Source organism: Oncorhynchus mykiss, chromosome 20, assembly GCF_057628025.1.
Source record: "Oncorhynchus mykiss isolate SJ-2025 chromosome 20, ASM5762802v1, whole genome shotgun sequence".
Taxonomy (NCBI): domain Eukaryota; kingdom Metazoa; phylum Chordata; class Actinopteri; order Salmoniformes; family Salmonidae; genus Oncorhynchus; species Oncorhynchus mykiss.
Window position 1 is genome coordinate 19,136,476 of NC_143041.1, and position 21,571 is coordinate 19,158,046.

General features: G+C 44.2%; 1 protein-coding gene and 1 pseudogene across 1 annotated transcript in view; one reads left to right on the forward strand and one right to left on the reverse strand.

Moving 5' to 3' along the window:
* LOC110499019 (serine protease HTRA1B) overlaps positions 1 to 6,765 on the forward strand; it is a 30,788-nt gene extending 24,023 nt beyond the window's left edge. The window contains exons 4-9 of the mRNA XM_021575829.3: positions 3,414 to 3,608; positions 3,786 to 3,818; positions 4,235 to 4,349; positions 4,806 to 4,863; positions 4,950 to 5,045; positions 6,115 to 6,765. Of these exons, the coding sequence (XP_021431504.3) occupies positions 3,414 to 3,608; positions 3,786 to 3,818; positions 4,235 to 4,349; positions 4,806 to 4,863; positions 4,950 to 5,045; positions 6,115 to 6,283 (666 nt within the window). The 3' untranslated portion in view covers positions 6,284 to 6,765. The remainder of the gene's footprint in view (positions 1 to 3,413; positions 3,609 to 3,785; positions 3,819 to 4,234; positions 4,350 to 4,805; positions 4,864 to 4,949; positions 5,046 to 6,114) is intronic.
* A 5,342-nt stretch (positions 6,766 to 12,107) lies between these two features.
* On the reverse strand, positions 12,108 to 20,676 carry LOC149974424 (ATPase PAAT-like; annotated as a pseudogene).
* Between the last annotated feature and the right edge of the window lie 895 nt (positions 20,677 to 21,571).

The window sequence follows — 21,571 nt, forward strand, 5'->3', positions numbered from 1 at the left end:
CTTTTTATGTGGTTTGCCACAGCCAGTTTCGACATCATAAATCCACAACTGAAGAGTTTTTATCATTTGTCTCTGATAAAGTCTGACAATGGATTGCATGTGTAACGGACTTAGCTCACTCCACAGCTAGCTTGAAATGTCGCAGATGGAGCCATCTGATTGTGGCCTTTTGAGTGGCTCAACCCGTTGGAACGTGGTCAAGGAGGGCAGTCACGTGTGTTAGCAAAGCAGAGGTCCCGAGTTCGACCCAGGTATGAACCGTATTGGCGGTGGAAGTGGTCCTCGCTAAGCAAGCAATCTGACGTCCATAACACGAGCGCGTACGTGTGTATGTAAGTGCGCACGGCTAGAAGGAATTATGAGAAGGGAGGAAAAGTAAGGTTCTCCCTTTCCTGGCAGGAGAACGTAGCAGTAGCAGAATGAGTTTTCCAAAAGGATGTGTGATTGACCTTGAATACAGACTGGTAAATCTGGGATAAAACAGGTTGTTCACTAGCTCTTTGACAGCTTTACTGTGTTGTTCATCCCAAATGGAAACACAAGCTGCTTTTCAAAATGTACTTTTTGGAATGTTTGCAAACAATTTGACGATAGACAATATTTAACATGCAGTTCTGGATTTATTATATGTGTATAACACTCTTTGCTTTTATTGGTAATCACAGTCCTGTTGTCTATGATTTATAGTATATTATAAACTGGGTGGTTCGAGCCCTGAATGCTGATTGGCTGACAGCCCTGGTATATCAGGCAGTATACCATGGGTATGACAAAACATTTATTTTTACTGCTCTAATTACATTGGTAACCAGCTTATAATAGCAATAAGGCACCTTGGGGGTTTGTGGTACAGTATATGGCCAATATACCACGGCTAAGGGCTGTAATCCAGGCAATCTGCATTGCATCGTGCATAAGAACAGCCCTTAGCCGTGGTATATTGGCCATATATCACACCCCCGAGGTGCCTTATTGCTTAATTGTATCTTTTATATTTCATTTCAGCATTAATCAGCACTGAGCAAATCAATCTACAGTAACTCTGTTGGTGGTCTGACTGTTCAGTCCCCATTGGCTCAGGTCCAGACACATAGATACAAACACAAATACGTCCAGGCCTGACAGACCAAGCTCACACACAAAACCTCACACACTTTGCCAACAGGTGCCTCGTCAATCACCTGAGCAGCAACAGACAGCAACATAGACTAATGGCTCTCTTTCTGCAGAAGACTCCCATATTTGACCCCCCCCCCCCCCCCCCCCCCTGACAGCCTGGTCATTTCCACTGGCACACACAGACCTGTCTCTCACCATTCCACACTGGCACTGTATCAGACTCAGCAGCAAATGTAATCCCAGTCACTGAGAGTTGACCGAGGTCCCCTACTAACAAGGGAGCTCAAAAAACGTTGGTAAAAAATGCTAATGTGCACCAGCGATAAGTCTTGGGTCCTGTTACTCAATTTAATACTCAAGGACAGACAAGTAGTTTTGCTGCCCTGCATCCCTGCATTCGCTATATAGTGCACTACTTTTGACCAGAGCCCTATGGGCACTATAGGGAATAGGGTGTCATTTGAGACAGAACCAAAGACAGATCATGTGTAGCCTTCCACTCACCTTGCTAGCAAATATTTAATAATTGCATCTCACAACCGCAGTAATTATTTTATTTTCCAAGGTAATTCCTTACAGTACACGGAGGGTATTTTACAGGATGTTTGCGAGAGGCGTGCCTCTGCACGTCTTCACAGTAACAGTTAGACTAGTGTGTGGGTGGATTGAGTTCATTGCATTGGGTGCTTGTTGGGACTGGGGGGGGGGGGGACCAGCTGTCTCGAGCAGATGAAGGGGGATGATGGAGGAGGGTAGAGGGGAGTGGAAGGATTGGAGGGGGGTGGAGGAGGGGAGACGCGTGGTCTGATAATGCATCTGGGAGTACAACACCGTGGATTGCAAAACACTTCCTGTCTGTCAGTCTGTCTCTCACTGCCTGAAGAAAACACAGTGGCACTCAAAGCCCTCGTCCTCACTAGACTAGCGATATGCACCAGATACCTTAAGACTCTGCAGATTGAGGTATACAGCGCAAGGTACTGTACTATACATGAGTTGTTTGCCTCCGGAGGTAGATATAAATCCTGAGATACTGTATATTTTCAAACGTGTATTCAGGTGCCATTATCTTGGGAGTTCTATGGTCCTGGATCTATACCTGGCTGGATCTCAAGTGTAATACTGTCATTTTGTTTCTTGTCATCTACTGTTTTCATGGACTCCCTACGCTCATTTGAGGAATTACTAGGAAATGTTTAGTAAGTGGAATCTTGATCAAGTGATGGCCAGGCCACTTCCGCAGTGGATCCCAGAGGAAACTCAGATTCCCGCCTTGTGTATGGTAATATTTCACTAAGATGGCCTGTGCTAGATGGTGAATGACTGTGTGTGTACGGTATCTTACAGTATGTGTGTAACAACAACACAGACAAAACTGTCCAACTACAAATATACAGTAGTATTATAGTACTCTTATAGTATTATACTATAGTATTATCCCACTGTGTGGATGTAAAAAAAAGACTGTAACCCAGTAAGTGTGACAGTGTGACAGATGGGTGGCAGAAAGACACATTGGCAGACATGTCACCATGTGCCAAAAGCCATTCCTCCCAGTCCCATTCCATCCACCTGACCCCCGTGTTCGTTTATCTGACTTCCAGCCCATCTGGTAGAGTGCTTAGGGCTGTCGGCCAGGGAGCGGCCTGCTATTCCTGTGTCAAGTCTGGATATCAGGTCTGGATTCCTGGAGCACTGAGCCCAGGGTGTCGGGAGGGGGGGCAATGGTTCCTCTCCTCATATACTGTGACTGTATCCTCATCGCAAAGTTCCCTGACCCCGCTGCCCTGTCCTGTCCTATTAATATGAAGGTCTGGTGTAACCTTGCCACAACCTACCATAGATCCAACCATAGAACTCCAATCCGTTCTCCTGGCATTGTTAATGGATTTTGTCTATTGTAGATTGTGTCATTGAGATGGATGAAGTGGTAGTTCACTGCCTTGGTATGTTTTTAGAAAGCATGCAGAGTATCCCGACGTCATGGCACATCATAGCTTCAGGCATCACAACTTCCTTTCAATAGAATTTTGTGGAACTTTATGTTGACCCCCATATGTATTTCAACTGGCGCTGGGCTATTGCTGTTGTACATAAACAAACAGAATGTAACAAAGGCACTTCAGCTGTCTCCAAAGAGGGTTGGTCTTGTTACCGTAGATACCGTACGCATTGTTTCTGTTCAGAACGCACAGTACATTTCTACTTTTCCTTGTCCCCTTTTTTGTAACGATCACAGGATGAATCTATGTGAACATCTTGACTGATCTGAGTCCTGTGTCCCTTTTTTTTAGACGAAACTGCCGGTGCTGCTGCTGGGTCGTTCAGCTGACCTGAGGCCTGGTGAGTTCGTTGTGGCCATCGGCAGCCCCTTCTCCCTGCAGAACACGGTCACCACAGGTATCGTCAGCACCACCCAAAGAGGAGGCAAGGAGCTGGGCCTGAGGAACTCTGATATGGAATACATCCAGACGGACGCTATCATCAACGTGAGGAATACATACACATCATCGCACACGCGCACACACGCACACACACACACACACACAGCTGTGATCTATATCAGCACAGGGCATTTAGTTGTGGAATGCACAACAGTAGCTCCTCCTTATCCTTATTATCTACCATCTGATCAGCCCTTTAACCTGAATGCTGTTCCTTTTCAGTATGGGAACTCTGGCGGACCCCTGGTCAATCTGGTAAGATATCATTTGTTATTGATAAGGACTGCATCTCCTAGAATATGTTTCATGTAAATCTATGAGACGTCTGGAGGACGCATATGAATCCATATGTAAACCTTGGCAAGCAGTTACACGTTACAGCATTTAGCGATAGCACCATTGTTTTTATCCACATAAGTAAAGACCTATGTTTCCTCAAAAGCAGCGTTTAGTAGGTTTTATTTGAAAACGTGGCATTAAATACGTATCAGTGGAGCTAAATGAGCTGAAAGTGGAACTGGGACTAAGAGACCTCTGTGTGTGTGTGTGTGTGTGTGTGTGTGTGTGTGTGTGTGTGTGTGTGTGTGTGTGTGTGTGTGTGTGTGTGTGTGTGTGTGTGTGTGTGTGTGTGTGTGTGTGTGTGTGTGTGTGTGTGTTGTTTCTGTCTTCAGGACGGAGAGGTGATCGGGATCAACACACTGAAGGTGACAGCAGGAATCTCCTTCGCCATCCCCTCAGACAAGATCCGTCAGTTCTTGGCAGAGTCCCACGGCAGACAGTCTAAAGGTAGGGCTGTGACGATTATGGATATTTAGGTGACAATTCATTGTCATTTAAATTGCCAAAGGCGTTGTCATAATTGTCTTCTTTTTTTTTTGTTGAAAAAAGGTTTTGAGCTTGTAATGCGTCATAAATTAGTGCACATTTGAAAATGATCTATGAAACATGAATTCAACTCGGCTTTGGTGACACCCCTGTTTAAAAAAACAAATGGTTTAGACTACTATTGGGTTATTTCTATCTACTTGAAAAAAAGTTGAAACCCCTCCCACTAATAAAATGCCTGTATTAAAACAACTTATTTGTACTTTTACGCTTATTGTCGGTTAGACGACTATACGAATATTGTGCTAGACCTATCTAAAGGTTCACACCTATGGTTTTGATCAGGTCCTGCATATTACATGTTCAATGTTTATCATCTTGATAATGCTTATGTAGTGTTTATCCTCTTTTCTTTAGGTAGATTATTACCAAAGAAGAAGTACATCGGTGTGAGGATGATGACTCTCACTCCAACGTAAGTTTCAGCCAGCCAGGTTCATCTTGGGAATGAAATTCTTCCAAATACTTAAACACTTATCTCTCTATTTTCATTGGTCATAGGCTTGCAAAGGAGCTGAAGGAGAGAACATCAGACTTCCCTGATGTTACCTCAGGGGCATATGTCATCGAGGTCATCCCAAAAACACCAGCTGAGACGTAAGTAGTAGTTTGCTGATACCTGAACCAGAAGTCGGTGGACCGACTCAAATCAGTACAAACATGAGCCAACAGTTCAAGTCCTTGACCTTGGATTCGGACAGGAGCATTTGAGGACTCCTTTGGTAGTTGGCTAAAGGCTTCCGCACGCTTCGGTTCGGCTGGCGCTGTTTGTCCATCTTGAGATGCCGTCGTCAGAAATCTGTCATTCCTTTTTACATTTTTGCAGAGGAGACCTTAGTCGTTCAATTTTACATCTAAGATGTTCGGTGCAATATTTCTCAAGTGAAAAAATTTGCGTTAAAAAGAGTCAACAATCGTTGAATTACAACAAACACATTTCCACTGTTGACCATTGACCGACGACAGGGCTTCGGCTCCCGAACTTTGTCTTGCCTCTTGTCTTGCCTCGAGAAAATGCTTTGTGTGCTCCAATACCCGGGAAAAAATCTTGCGGAAGACCAAAATTAACAAAATCATTACAAATTGTCATACTACAAGCAAAAACTGTTTCGTATAGGAAGCATTTGGATGGCTGTAGTCTCTTTTAGTGCCATAAAGGTTGCTTGGAGTTCATTGTCCTCTGGTCTTAAAAATAGACTGGCCTCGTAGCACAATGAATTAGCATTTCATGACCACATAAACAACATGATAGGGCAGTCTATCTAGGTTACTCACTCCTACAGAATGCACTGTCTTTGTATATTTTTTTTGTGGCCACATAAAATAATTAGCGCTGAGGCAGCAGTCTCCCACTGAAGGAAATGAAAAGCTTTCCTTTTGTCCGATGGGTATTTGTGGTAACGAGGGCGCTTAGATTTTTCATAGACTATGGTCAGATTTAGTTTCTCACAGTGTCTAAGAAGAATGTTACTGCCTCTGTAAATTCATTTAGCTTTTTTTTGAATGGGGAAAACTCTTTCTTCACAGATGTAAGAAGATCTATTTATATTCTGTGGGTTGAAACCTAATGGTATACACTTCTTAGAGTCTTACGTACTCTACTTTATATCAGTAAAGCACATTTCTTTGTTGCTACATGCTCCTAACTCCTCTCTCCTCTCCACAGAGGTGGCCTGCAGGAGAGTGACGTCATAATCACCATCAACAGCCAGCGAATCACCTCGGCCAGTGACGTCAGCAGCTCTATCAAGAGGGACGACACGCTGCGAATGGTGGTCCGGCGGGGGAACGAGGACATCATGCTCACCGTCGTCCCCGAGGATATTGACCCTTGACCTCTAGGCAACCACGAGCTGGTTCTCAGTGTTTAAAAACCACAGACTTCAACCGGGATGGTGTGTCTGGATCCACACCCTACCATAGAACCTGTAACTACGAGTGCCCCCCCCCCCCCCCCCCCCTCCCCTGAGGCCCACACCGAAACCTCTGGGACCTCAAATGCATCCAGGGCAACACAGATATTTTAGCACCCTGCTACTCTTTTTGCATTAAAATGTTTTCCTTGTGTATGAGTCAAAAAGACACTTCGCTCTCAGTGAAACTGATTATTGCCATCACGTTTGTTTTTATACTCTACTAACGTCCTTGCACAGAGTACCCACCTCAATCAGATAGAAAAGTGGGTGTCGCAGATTACCGTAGTTTTGTAGTTGTTTTTGTTACTGTTGATATTGTTGTGTTTTCTCAATTGTATTTCTCTTGATATGTTTTGATGAAAATTTCACAGAGGGAATAAAAAGATTTGGGGGAAAAAAAACTGGTGTTCGTTACCGTTCTGAAAATACTAACTCGGACTACATGAATGTTGACAGTTGAACTATACACATCGAGTGAAGTCACACAATAACCCAGTGTACACATCCAGCTTGGCTGCTCTACATACTGTCCGGCTGCTCCCTCTGTATGATTTGGGAGCTGGACTGCCTGTATGCCACTGCTCAGCCAATAAGGGAGAAGAATACTGCTAAGGTCCAACCCTAGGGGACTGGATGTACAGACAGGAATTGCTAGACACAGGTCAGACATTACTAATCAACGACAATCAACTCCAGCTTCCACTCTTACAGTACCATGAGCCTTGCCTTGACAGTTTTGCCTGAGTGAGAAGCATATTGGAAATACATTTTAGGCTCCTCGATGTGTTGTAATCCCATTTCATTGTTGTTGTCGCTTCAGTGTCAAAGTTTATTCGACACATGCACAGAATACAACAGGCGTAAAACAGCACATTGGAATTCTTACTTGAGAGCTCTTTGCACTGACAATACATTGATAATAATAAGAATATAGATAATAATAGAAAATAGAATGTAAAAAACACAAGAAGTACGAAACAGGTTGAAGAAACACGAGAATGCAAGTCTATACAAGGTCAGTGCCAGTACCTTATTCAATGTGCGGTAGTACTGGAATGGTTGAGGTAGATTTATACATAAAAAAAAGTTCTGATAGTAGAATATACATGTAAACAGGGCTGAAAAGTGACTGGTAGCAGGAATATATAAATACTTATGATAATATACTAATGGTAATATATACTGACATGTAAACAAGAGTAATAGTGACCAGTAGCAGGATAAATAGATGCCAATGGCACTCAATAATCAATGACCAGCAGCGTAATGGAACTAATAAATCGAATTAATACAAATTTTGTATACAGCAGCGAAGGTGTGTGTCTGAGTGGGTAGAGACCTGTGGATGAGCCACTGTGGATAGTCTGTAGGAGAGGGAAAGCAGTAGTTGTTTGCCATCTAACAGTCTTATGGCCAGCGGATAGAAGTTGTTTAGGAGTCTGTTGGTCTGAGCCTTGATACACCGGTATCGCCTGCCGGACGGAAGCATGGAGAACACACCCCCTGGGGGGCCCACGTGTTGAGGGTCAGCATAGCGGAGGTGTTGTTACCTACCCTCATGCCCTGGGGTCGGCCCGTCAGGAAGTCCAGGATCCAGTTGCGGAGGGAAGTGATCAATTCCAGGGGTCCCGAGGTTGGTGACGAGCACGGAGGGCATTATGGTGATGAATACTAAGCTGTAGTCGACGAAAAGCATTCTCACATAGGTATTCCTCTTCCAGATGGGAGAGGGCAGTGTGAAGGGAAATTGAGATTGCGTTGTCTGTAGATCTGTTGGGGCGGTATGCAAATAGAGGGGGTCTAGGGTGTCTGGGATGATGGAGTTGATGTGTGCCATGACGGACATGGCCAAAGCACTTCATGATTACAAATGCAAGTGCTACAGGGCGGTAGTCATTGTGGCAGGTAGTCTAAGAGTTCTTGAGAACAGGAGTGATGGTGGTCCGCATGAGTCATGAGGATTACGGGCTGGGACAAGGAGAGGTTGAAAATGACAGTGAAGATGCCTGCTAGTTGGTCTGCACGTGCTCTGAGAATGTGGCTTGGAATACTGTCCAGCCCCGCGGCCTTGCGATTGTTGACCAGATTAAAAGCCTTACTCACGTCGCCTCGGAGAGTGAGATCACCCAGTCCTCTGGGACAGTGGGGGCTCTCATGCACTGTGTTGTTTTCGTCGAAGCATGCATAGATGTAATCAATCAATCATGGTCACATTGGCTTTCCTAACCAAATAAGTCACAGTATGATCATGTGCCTGCTCCATAAAAACCTAGTTTAACTCCTTTTATATTATCATTTCCATGTGTACTTGATATGGGAAAAGAGAGCCTTATAAATCTGAAAGCTCATAAACCTAACTCATAAATGGCTTTAGATATTGAACACCTACTCACTGCCAAAGCTCAAGATCCTTTAAGATGATTCTGTAAAGCACAGGCCAGATTTACTCTACCAGGTCTGACAACAGAAGCATAACCCTGACATGAGGTTTCATAGGAATAAAGTACTGTATCTCTCTTTGGAACTGTCACTCAAACATTTATTTTTAATTTAACCTTCATTTAATTAGGCAAGTCAGTTAAGCACAAATGACGGCCTACCCCGGCAAAACCCTAACCCGGACAATTCTGGACCAATTGTGTGCCCCCCTATGGGACTCCCAATCACAGCCGGTTGTTATAATACCTGGAATTGAACCAGGGTCTGTAGTGACACCTCTAGCACTGAGGTGAAGTGCCTTAGACCACTGCGCCACTCAGGAGACCAAAACATTCAGTATCCTTTCTATTCTCACAGGTTTTGCAGCCATTACTTTATAGGGCCATGAGTTTTTTCTGACCACAAAGCCTGACCAGGGAAAAACTTCTGACTCCCTAGTCATTATGACAGACAGTGTCGTTCTACAGGTTTTAAATTAGAAGTTTAGAGGAGCAATCTGGGATTTGAGAAAACAACAACGTGGTCAGCTTAAACCCCTTTAAACCTCTCTGAGGGCATGTCAAGGCACTTTAAAGATGACACACCGGACTTAATCAACTGTCTCTGAGGGCGATCACCTCACCAGGTTTAAGAGCAGGAAGGAGAATATTTGACCACCATCTGGCTTTATTACATGACCCAAGGCAGGGGAGGGAAAACACACACAGCTTGTAAATATGTGACCACAGCTGTGGTTTCAGCTGCACTGTGTGTGTGTGTGTGTGTGTGTGTGTGTGTGTGTGTTTGTGTGTGTGTGTGTGTGTGTGTGTGTGTGTGTGTGTGTGTGTGTGTGTGTGTGTGTGTGTGTGTGTGTGTGTGTGTGTGTGTGTGTGCGTGCGTGCGTGTGTGCGTGCGCGCGCGTGCACAATATATATCTCAGGTCATTATGGGGACAAGCAGGACATGGGCCGCTACCACGTGCAGCAAAACAAAGACAGAATTAGGTCATCTCTTAAACCATGGTCATCTCTTACATTTGATTAAGGTCACCTCCTCCCATATACCCTCACAGTGACCTGCTGGGTTGCGACATTAAGTACCACATTAATATGAATTAACCACAGTATGAGGTGAGGTATATACAGGGAAGGGTCCATGACATAATACTCTACAGAGTGTCCGTTCCGTTGTACGTTCTTTGGGCTCAGCTAAACCAGGGAACCTAGATAGTGTGCACTGTTTTTGACCAGGGCCCATAGGGATATGGGTGCCATTTTAGGAACGTCACCACAGTGTGACCTATCAGTTACAGAGACCTCACCGATGAACTGTTTGGTCAATTGTACTGTAAATGATAGCTCAAGGTTTCTGGAAAAACAGTAAATGTCCCATCAGTCAAACTAAGTGATCTGCTGTTAATGTAGTTTCCATGCGTTGGTGATTACCTAGACTACATATAGTGGAGGCCCCTGAGAGGCTACATTTACGGTGTGGATGAATGCTAAGGATGTGATGAACATGTATTAATCATTTGAGTTGAATTTATCGGATGAGTCATACGCAGGTTAAATATCAGTTTGGCTGGGGCCAAATGAGAATACTGCCGTGCTAACTAACATGCCAACGTACTCTGATACTCAGCATTCATACTCTGATACCTCTGAATGCTCCTCGTCCAACAGGTTCAACAAAAACCTGTAAGCCTGGCAGAACTTTGATTTGTTCTCTTCATAAAAACCCACGCTGTGTTCCAACCCAGGCCAGACGGAGTTGGAGCAGCAACAGTCAGACATTGTTGATACAGTTGGAACCACTTCACTTCCTTTCCTCAGTGAGCGGCCCAGGACCTGCTGTTTGCTCACAGGCAGCTGTGCCCTGGTTCTGTCTGCCTGGGTCCAGTCAACCACCACTGACCTGAGGTTCTGTGGTTTGGTTGGTTTGAAGCTGTCTGTTTGTATGTCTACTATACAGGTCCTGGAGGAAAACACTGTCTCACTCTGTGACTTGGCTCACTGGGTGTGTCACGTTCTGACCATCGTTCGTGTGTGTTTTCCTTGTTTTAGTGTTGGTCAGGACGTGTCTCCGCCTCTCCTTCACCACAAGAAAACCGTTACAGGGTGAGTGCAGAAAGATCAGCGGGGTGGACACAACACAGACATACATCCACATCAACCCGAGTTGGAAAGTTACGCAGTGGCAGAGACACCACAGGGTAACAGCAGTACAGGGGCTAGGCATCTCAGAGTCGGAATGCTGATCGAGGATGAGGTCTCCCCTATCCGTATACACTTGTTCATTATAATCTGAAAAGGGAGAACTGGTCCTAAATCAGCACTCTGAGATAGGTGAATACAAAGTTGTTTATAACCAAAGCGCTAACTGTTTCAATCCAGTTTGATGCCTGATCACAATTTACACAAAGGATTTTTCTTCAGCGACATACTTCTTTATTGGCTTGGCTGGTATTGTAATCCACACCAAACAACCAGCAAATCATTCTCATAAATTAATGTTTTACATAATCCTTAACCCATTTAGCCAGCTGAGCTTTTCCTGGGAAGATCAGCCCGGGGTGTGGTGCCCTGTTCATGGACACAGCAATGAAGTTCTTGCAAAGAAACCAAACCAACGGCTCCACCTAGTGCTCCACCATGGCCAACATAAAACAAATGACATTACAGAGGAACGTTCTGTTGCATACTATGGAGAACAGAGGTGGGAGAGCACGTTTTGTTAAAATCATTGTTATATTTGCTCTTGCTCAAAGAATAATGCAAAGCCTTTTGTAGTTTTTTTTTTTACAAACTATATTTTATTTTTCACACTTGATCACACGGTGCACTCGTTCAAAACCATCTGTTAACATACAGAATATGAAAGGGAGTCAAATTAACAAACAAACATTATTTGACAAACAAATATAAGTGGTAAAACTACAGTGAAGATAGCAGCTGGTCTCTGGTGAGTTGGGTTATTGGGTTCAGGTTATTGGGTTCAGTCAGTGCAAGGGGCTGGAATCAGTGCAAGGGGCTGGAGTCAGTGCAAGGGGCTGGAGTCAGTGAAAGGGGCTGGAGTCAGTGCAAGGGGCTGGAGTCAGTGCAAGGGGCTGGAGTCAGTGCAAGGGGCTGGAATTAGTGCAAGGGGCTGGAGTCAGTGCAAGGGGCTGGAGTCAGTGCAAGGGGCTGGAGTCAGTGCAAGGGGCTGGAGTCAGTGCAAGGGGCTGGAGTCAGTGCAAGGGGCTGGAATCAGTGCAAGGGGCTGGAGTCAGTGCAAAGGGCTGGAGTCAGTGTAGGAATCAGTTTTGAAGTCAGTGCATGGCCTGGGGCTAAGCGGTGTGGTTCTGGTCAGGTGTGGGTGCTGTGGTCTTAATCTTTGAGGGGAAGGGCCAGGGGCAGGGCCTGTAGTAAGGCCTTCTTCAGGCTCTGCTGCAGGGCATCCAGCTGCTGTTCCATCAGTCTCCATCTACTCCAGACGCAACTCCATAACCTGCTCCAGCTCTCAGCAGCATGCATGCTACTGCCTGCAAGACAGAGACAATCCATCACAGAATAGGTTTTCATAGGAATTACAGTAGCTCTTTGGATCTGTTGCCCTCCCATGTTAACCCGCTTACATTGCACTTCAAAATATCCTCTCCTATGCTTACAGGTTGGACAGCCATTACTGTCATAGGGCCACAAACCCTAACAAATACATTTACTCTAATATTAACACAGACACACCACAATGCAACCAGAACCACTACAAAACCCATTGACAGGGGCCTCCCGAGAGGGGTAGCGGTTTACGGCACGGCATCGCAGTGCTTGAGGTGTCAATACAGACCCAGGTTTGATCCCAGTCTCTGTCACAGCCGGCCGTGACTGGGAGACCCATGAGGCGGCGCACAATTGGCCCGGCGTCCTTCGGGTTAGGGGAGGGTTCGGCCGGCAGGGATGTTCTTGTCCCATTGCGCTCTAGTGACTCCATGTGGCCGTCCGGGCGCCTGCAAGCTGACTTCGGGTGCCTGCAAGCTGACTTCGGGTGCCTGCAAGCTGACTTCGGTCGCCAGTTGAACAGTGTTTCCGCCGACACAATTGGTGCAGCTGGATTGCGGGATAAGCGAGCAGTGTGACAAGAAGCAGTGTGGCTTGGCAGGGTCGTGTTTTGGAGGACGCATGGCCCTCGACCTCCTCCATCGACTTGACTGCATTCTACTCCCACCATACACACTACCATGTAAACCTTTAGAGGGAGCTCTACGTTGTAGTTAACCTCACCATAAAGCCACTACCAGCCTACTCATTGTGGGCCGTTGGATGTTTTTGCTGAATCCTCGATGCGGAGCTGCGTCACCTACCCACACACACTCTGCAGCATAGGGAGCATGTCTGGGCCTCCGTCCTCCTGGCTGACCAGTAAAGAAGGGTGACATCATGTCTGCCAAGCCAGTGTGGTTATTGGAGGCTACCCGAGACTGGGGACATGGATCTGTTGAAACAGAGCCAGACATCTCGTCTGACTGGAGGCTGGTGTTGACTGAAGGCTGAGGTTGGATGTCAGCTGTAGCTGCAGAGAGTTAGTTCCTCTAGCCAGAGCAGAGAGAGCCCCACAGAGGAGGGACAGAAACCATCTTAATGCGTCATGCTTTGTTCCGGAAAAATAATTAACATGCAATACATTGACTGTCTTTTGTGTTCACTAGTTAGAGCTTCTCGCTATCCGAGGGCTATATTAGTGGTTAGAAGACTGAACAATACAATAAAGCCACTGTCTACTGTGTAATTCCGGCCTGTGTAATTTTCCACTGAGGCTTCTATTGGCTGGTATTGGTGACTGCTGATTTGACAAGAGATGGACCCACCTTCTGCTGAAACTGCACCAGGTCCATGAGGCTCTGGGCCCCCGGTGAGAGGGTGGTGTCCATCTCCTCCCCATCACCTCCATCATGCACTGCACACAGAGCATATTGATGCTGGGCCCCAGGCTTGGAGAGCAGTCTGCAGGTGTCAGTGTCTGCAGGCCCATCACGACCTGAGCCACAGCCACGCTGCGTCACCCAACCAAGAGACAGCAGCTGAGAAAAAAACAAGAGGTTAGAGGAAGAAAGGGCACACCCATACCCTCTACCCACACTATCATAACTAGGCAGGTAAAGAGAATACGTCAAAACTTCACAGAGAAACGGCTATGTCCTAGTAGGGAATAGACAGGAAATGCTAGACACCGCAAGTATTTTCTACGGCAACAGGAATGGGACTGAAGTAGGTAGAGAGACTGCTGTTGATATGAAAGCTGTGGTTGACGTACAGTGGCAAGAAAAAGCATGTGAACCCTTTGAAATTACTTGGATTTCTGCATAAATTGGTCATAACATTTGATCTGATCTTCATTTAATCACAACAATAGACAAACACAGTCTGCTTAAACAAAATATTGAATTTTTCTTGTCTATATTTACTACATCATTTAATCATTCACAGTGCAGGTTGTAACAAGTATGTGAACCCCTAGGCTAATGACTTATCCAAAAGCTAATTGGAGTCAGGAGTCAGCTAACTTGGAGTCCAATCAATGAGACGAAATGGAAGATGTTGGTTAGAGCTGCTCTGCCCTATAAAAAAAAACACTCACAAAATTTGGGTTTGCTATTCACAAGAAGCATTGCTTGATGTGAACCATGCCTTGAACAAAAGAGATCTCAGAAGATCTAAGATGAAGAATTGTTGACTTGCATGAAGCTGGAAAGGGTGACAAAAGTATCTCTAAAAGCCTTGATGTTCATCAGTCCACGGTAAGACAAATTGTATATAAATGGAGAAAGTTCAGCACTGTTGCTACCCTCCCTAAGAGTGGCCGTCCTGCAAAGATGACTGCAAGCAAAACCTAAAGCAGGAAGCACCAGTGACTCAGTCAATAAAAAAGTGGTCAGATGAAGCAGATGCTAAGCTACAGGACTGTTTTGCTAGCACAGACTGGAATATGATTCTTCCGATGGCATTGAGGAGTACACCACATCAGTCACTCGCTTCATCAATAAGTGCATCAATTACGTCGTCCCCACAGTGACTGTACGTACATACCCAAACCAGAAGCAATGGATTACAGGCAACATCCTCACTGAGCTAAAGGGTAGAGCTGCCGATTTCAAGGAGCGAGACTCTAACCCGGAAGCTTATAAGAAATCCCGTTATGCCCTCCGATAAGCCAGGCAAAGCGTCAATACAGGACTAAGATCGGATCACACTACACCGGCTCCGATGCTCATCGGATGTGGCAGGGCTTGCAAACTATTACAGACTACAAAGGGAAGCACAGCCGCGAGCTGCCCAGTGACACGAGCCTACCTGACAAGCTAAATTACTTCTATGCTCGCTTCGAGGCAAGTAACACTGAAACATGAATGAGCGCTTCAGCTGTTCCGGACGACTGTGTGATCACGCTCTCTGTAGCCGATGTGAGTAAGACCTTTAAACAGGTCAACATTCACAAGGCCCCAGGGCCAGACGGATTACCTGGACGTGTACTCCGAGCATGCGCTGACCAACTGGTAAGTGTCTTCACTGACATGTTCAACCTCCCTGTCTGAGTCTGTAATACCAACATGTTTCAAGCAGACCACCATAGTCCCTGTGCCAAGAACACTGGAGATGATTGTGGACTACAGGAAAAGGAGGACAAAGCATGCCCCCATTCTCATCGACGGGGTTATAGCAGAACAGTTTGAGAGTTTAAAGTTCCTAGGTGTCCACATCACCAACAAACTAACATGGTCCAAGCACACCAAGACAGTCGTGAAGAAGGCACGATTTGTCATGGGCCCTCAGATCCTCAAAAGATTCTACAGCTGTACCATCGAGAGCATCCTGACTGGTTGCATCACTGCCTGCAGCCTCCGATCGCAAGGCACTACAGAGGGTAGTGCGTATGGCCCAGTACATCACTGAGGCCAAGCTTCCTGCCATCCAGGACCTCTATAACAGGCGGTGTCAGAGGAAGGCCCTAAAAACTGTGAAAGGCCCTCGCCACCCTCGTAATAGACTGTTCTCTCTGCTACCGCACGGGAAGCGGGGAGCGCCAAGTCTAGGTCCAAGAGGCTTCTAAACAGCTTCTTCCCCCAAGCCATAAGACTCCTGAACATCTGATCAAATGGCTACCCAGACTATTTGCATTTCCCCCCCTCTTTTACGCTGCTGCTACTCTCTGTTTATTATCTATGCATAGTCACTTTAAGAACTCTACCTACATGTACATATTACCTCAATTACCTCGACTAACCCGTGCCCCCGCGCATTGACTCCACCGGTATCCCCTGTTTTTAGCCCTCGCTATTGTTATTTTACTGCTGTTCTTTAATTATTTGTTACTTTTATTTCTTTTTGGTTAAAAAAATGAAACAGTATGGTTGGTTACGGGCTTGTAAGTAAGCAGTAGACTTTACAGTGAAATGTTTACTTACAAGCCCTGGTCCACTCATTTTGAAGATCGTGACAGAATATCCCATTCACGCAGGACCAAGCAGCGTGAATATGAGGTAAAGGAGTTTTGGACATGGGAGAAAATCATGGGAGGATGTGAGACCCTTCATTGGAAGGAGACACCAAGGAAGGTGGAAGGACAGCGACGACGCCGGGAACCGCGGCCACAGAAACCCGAATATTTTCACTATCACGCCCTGACTATAGAGAGCCCTTTAGTTCTCTATGGTGTAGTAGGTCAGGGCGTGATTAATATATATATTTCTATGTTGGTGCTAATATGGTTCCCAATTAGAGGCAGCTGTTTATCGTTGCCTCTGATTGGGGATCATATTTAGGCAGGCTTTTTCCCCACCTCCATTTGTGAGATATCGTTTGTGTTAATGTGTTTAGGCACTACGACGTCACGTTCTTTGTCGTTTTGTTGTTTTATTTTTTAGTTTCACTTTGTATTAAAAATATGTGGAACTCAACACACCTTGGTTGTGAGCCTTGGTCCGCTCATTTTGAAGATTGTGACAGCTATTTAGATTGTCATCATGGAGACACCTATTTCCAAAACTTTTTCCATAAAACATATTACACGCTAAAACTGATGCACATCAAGAAATAAGGCAAAGCACAAGAAAACGACTATAGGCGCTCTAGAGCCCATTGGATACATTTGCTCGAAGGTGGTTTAAACTGCATTCTATAATGCAGTGGCGATTTTAGCATGTAAGTCTTGGTTGGGAAAACTCTACAAAAAAAATTGTAGATGCATGCCAGCAAAGCCACTACACAACACTAAACAATACATTAATTGCACTGTAATGGTGACAAACGGTGCCCACAAACTGTTTGGGCCTACATAAAACTGTTCCAACAGCAGAGCTTTCTTTTCAGCACCACTGCTACACCTGGCTATCAGCGGAGCCTTGTCTGGCAGCGAAACAGTTCATTCAGCCTCATTTACTGACTTTTAGAAAAACATAGCGGATATGGCTGACTTGCTTAAACAATTGTGTTTTACTGATAATTGAGATGTACAAACTATGGCCTAAGGGGATGACGAGGTGATAAGAGGCAATCTGTAATTTGGATTAAGACATTAATGAGCGAGCTAGGACTGACGTAGTCAAAATAACTATTTGTTCAGCACTTTTAAAATGTACAGCAATAGAATTCAAAATATGGGCAATTTTTACGGTATTCTCCCTGTACAACATGTCAGAACGTAGTATAATTAAAGGGGGCATATAAGCAGACAATGAAAGCTCGTATAATATTAGATGATTACATTTCTCTAAAACAGGCTACATGTGCACCACCAAGTCAGAACAGTAGAATAAGTTATGATGGGGAAAGGTACCACATTTCTAGGGTGAGGCACATGGGCTACTAACAGTTTACAACACAACATACACTTAGTATTACTTTCTTAGCTACAGTATACATATCTCCATGGCATTGTACTTAATTTATGCAGTAGCAACAATACATTTTTGGACTCACCTTGTTGTGCTGTGCTCACTTGAACAGGAAGGCGGTTCAGCGGTCCTTCTTGTGGGCAAATTTTGTCATAAAACTTTGTCATCAAAGACTGGCATTCTCTAGATTTCTACTTCTTTGACAACAACTGGGAACTCTGGGGGGAAAAAATGGCCGATGACCACCGATACATTTTATCTATAATTTATCTTTATATGACAAGGATTGGAAAGCATTTGCCAGTAGATTGTCGACTTGATTCATGGTGATGACTGCTTGTCTAGCTTGCTAGCTAAGATTTTGAAAGTATGATGTTGACATGATCAGTCCAATCAAAACTACGGTCGATACAAGGTGATTTGACTTAATTGTATCTGTGGCCAATGACCTTGAACTTTCTTGGATGGGCACTTCTAATGTAAATCTATGGCAGCACCCAGGCGGCTTGAATTTATTTGCTCTAGATTTTGCGGTGACGTAGTGTCCCCATGAGTGACAGAGCACTGAGCCAATACCCGACCCAACTAGAGAACTTTTCCAACCCTTTCACTCTGAGTTTTCCCCTGGCTGCCCCACCACCACAGAAAGCAGTGAGCTAGGCTGAAACACCTGCATTTTGTAGCTGCCTTACTCAAGAAAGCAAAAAAGAGAGCATGTTTGCGGCTTTACTATGTTGTTTGCAACCTGATAAGTGACACATATTAATGCCAAATAACATGCAAAACAGGAAACAAAAATAATATATACAGTAGCAGTCACAAGTTGGGCCACACCTGCTTTTCCAACAGTCTTGAAGGAGTTCCCACATATGCTGAACACTTGTTGGCTGCTTTTCCTTCACTCTGCGGTCCAACTCATCCCAAACCGTCTCAATTGGGTTGAGTTTGGGTGATTGTGGAGGCCAGGTCATCTGATGCGACACTCCATCAATCTCCTTCCTGGTCAAATAGCCCTTACACAGCCTGGAGGTGTGTTGAGTCATTGTCCTGTTGAAAAACAAATGATAGTGCCACTAAGCGCAAACCAGATGGGATGGCGTATCACTGCAGAATGCTGTAGTAGCCATGCTGGTTAAATGTGCCCTGAATTCTAAATAAATCACAGACAGTGTCCCCAGCAAAGCACACCCAAGCCATCACACATCCTCTTCCATGCTTCACGGTGGGATCCACACATGCGGAGATCATCCGTTCACCTACTCCGCGTCTCACAAAGACACGGCGGTTGGAAGCAAAAATCTCAAATTTGGACTCATCAGACCAAAGGACAGATTTCCACCGGTCTAATTTTATTTTATTTAACTAGGCAAGTCAGTTAAGAACAAATTCTTATTTTCAATGCTGACCTAGGAAGAGTGGGTTAACTGCCTGTTCAGGGGCAGAAAAACAGATTTGTACCTTGTCAGCTCGGGGGTTTGAACTTGCAACCTTCTGGTTAGTAGTCCAAAGCACTAACCACTAGACTACCCTGTCAAATTCTTGTGTTTCTTGGCCCAAGCAAGCCTCTTCTTCTTATTGGTGTCCTTTAGAAGTGGTGTCTTTGCAGCAATTTGAACATGAAGGCCTGATTCACAGTCTCCTCTGAACAGTTGATGTTGAGATGTGTCTGTTACTTGAACTCTGTGTGAAGCAGTTATTTGGGCTGCAATTTCTGAGGCTGGTAACTCTGAGGAACTTATCCTCTGCAACTCTGGGTCTTCCTTTCCTCATGAAGTCCTTAAAATTTTCCAGATTGACAGACCTTCATGTCTTGAAGTAGTGATGGACTGTGGTTTCTCTTTGCTTATTTGAGCTTGTCATAATAATAATTTGACTAAATAGGGCTATCTTCTGTATACCACCCCTACCTTGTCACAACACAACTGACTGGCTCAAACTCATTAAGAAGGAAAGACATTCCACTATTTAACGTTTGACAAGGCACACCTGTTAACTGAAATGCATTCCAGGGTACTACCTCATGAAACTGCTTGAGAGAATGCCAAGAGTATGCAAAGCTGTCATCAAGGCAAAAGGTTTGAAGAATCTCAAATATAAAATAGATTTTGATTTGTTTAACACTTTTTTGGTTACTATATGATTCCATCTGTTTTATTTCCTAGTTTTGATATATTCACTATTATAAAATAAAGAAAAATCATCGAATGAGTATGTGTGTCCAAACTTTTGACTGGTACTTTATATCGATTGTTTTTAGCTGAACAGGTGGGGCTTAAAACAGCCCCACCTGCCCTGAATGACGGGTCGCCACTGTTCTAATGTCGACATTGCTTATGGAAAATTATATCAAGTGGAAGGTTTTACTATGCACAGTTCTTGGGTCTAGTGTGCTGTGCTAGTGGACATTTTTTAATGGAAGTTATGGAACCTCCTGAAGTTATGGAACTCACTCGCATGCTTCTATTATGATGAAAAGTCTCCAATGAAACTGACATTAAATGTGGAGAATGATACATCTGTTGGCGATTAATTAGCCTATTAATGTATATCCCTATGTCGGCTACCGTAGCCTACCAGTTGATACAACAAATATGTTGACGATAACGATATCACCGGAGTCATTGCTAATCTATTTGTGCCACTTGTGTAGCCTACCTGAAGCTGGCAAATTAATTTAATAAATAACCAATAACTTCGATTTATTGTTGTTGTAGCCTTGTGTTATTATGCAATTATTAATGGCCATGTATAGTTAATGAAATTGGAAGTGATCAATTGTGATCTATCGCAATTGCCGATCAGCTGTTGTTAGATTGAAGGTAACAGTCAGATTAGTCTACAGGTAAAACATTTGTATTAAAATAAACACTGGCTGTTGTTGACAAGTTTAGGCCTATTCAGTTAATTTCCTTCTTATTAACATATGATTCAGAGATTGATATTAGGACCTCATCCTCAGGATCCTATTCCAGCAGGCTATTTGGGCAAACAGAAGCACTTCTTACCTCGAAATAGCCTCACGATTCATGTTACATAAATTACATAAATTGTCAATTTGAACTAAGCAAGCTGCTATATTGTTCATTTTACATATTGACCGGGCTACTGTGGGATATCAGGGGCTATAGAATACCCTCATCTAGCTAACCAAAAAATTAAATTAAATCCTAAATCCAGATTTTAGTTAGTAGGCCTAGCCTATGCCTATTGAAATTAAATCAAATCAAATCAAATCAAATTTTATTTGTCACATACACATGGTTAGCAGATGTTAATGCGAGTGTAGCGAAATGCTTGTGCTTCTAGTTCCGACAATGCAGTAATAACAAGTAATCTAACTAACAATTCCAAAACTACTGTCTTGTACACAGTGTAAGGGGATAAAGGGGATAAAGAATATGTACATAAGGATATATGAATGAGTGATGGTACAGAGCAGCATTAGAAGTCAATCTCACAAATAGGCCATTTATATCGGTTTGTAGTCTTACCATCTGGCACACAAGAAGGCACAATAGCCATAAAATAGCCCAACTTTCGTTTTTTTAAGTTCATCCAAGTGTTTCTTGCACAGAGATTTCAAGATCCTCTATCGAACTTTCATCCCTCAAACTCTACTGTTGGATTTATCTATAGTTATGCACATGCCCATAAGGGATTTATTGACAATTAAGATTTTTGGATTTATTAGGATCCCCATTAGCCGACGCCAATGGCGACAGCTAGTCTTACTGGGGGACGACACATAATGAAAAAATATATTACAGACTAAATACTTTACAATTTACATACATTTAAAAACAGTAACATGTAGTGTGTGTGTGTGTGCATCTATCAGTTACACATACATGTCAGTACATGCACACAACATAGCAGTCAAACGAGTTAACATCCATTGATGGAAAATGATCTGCAGAGTTTAA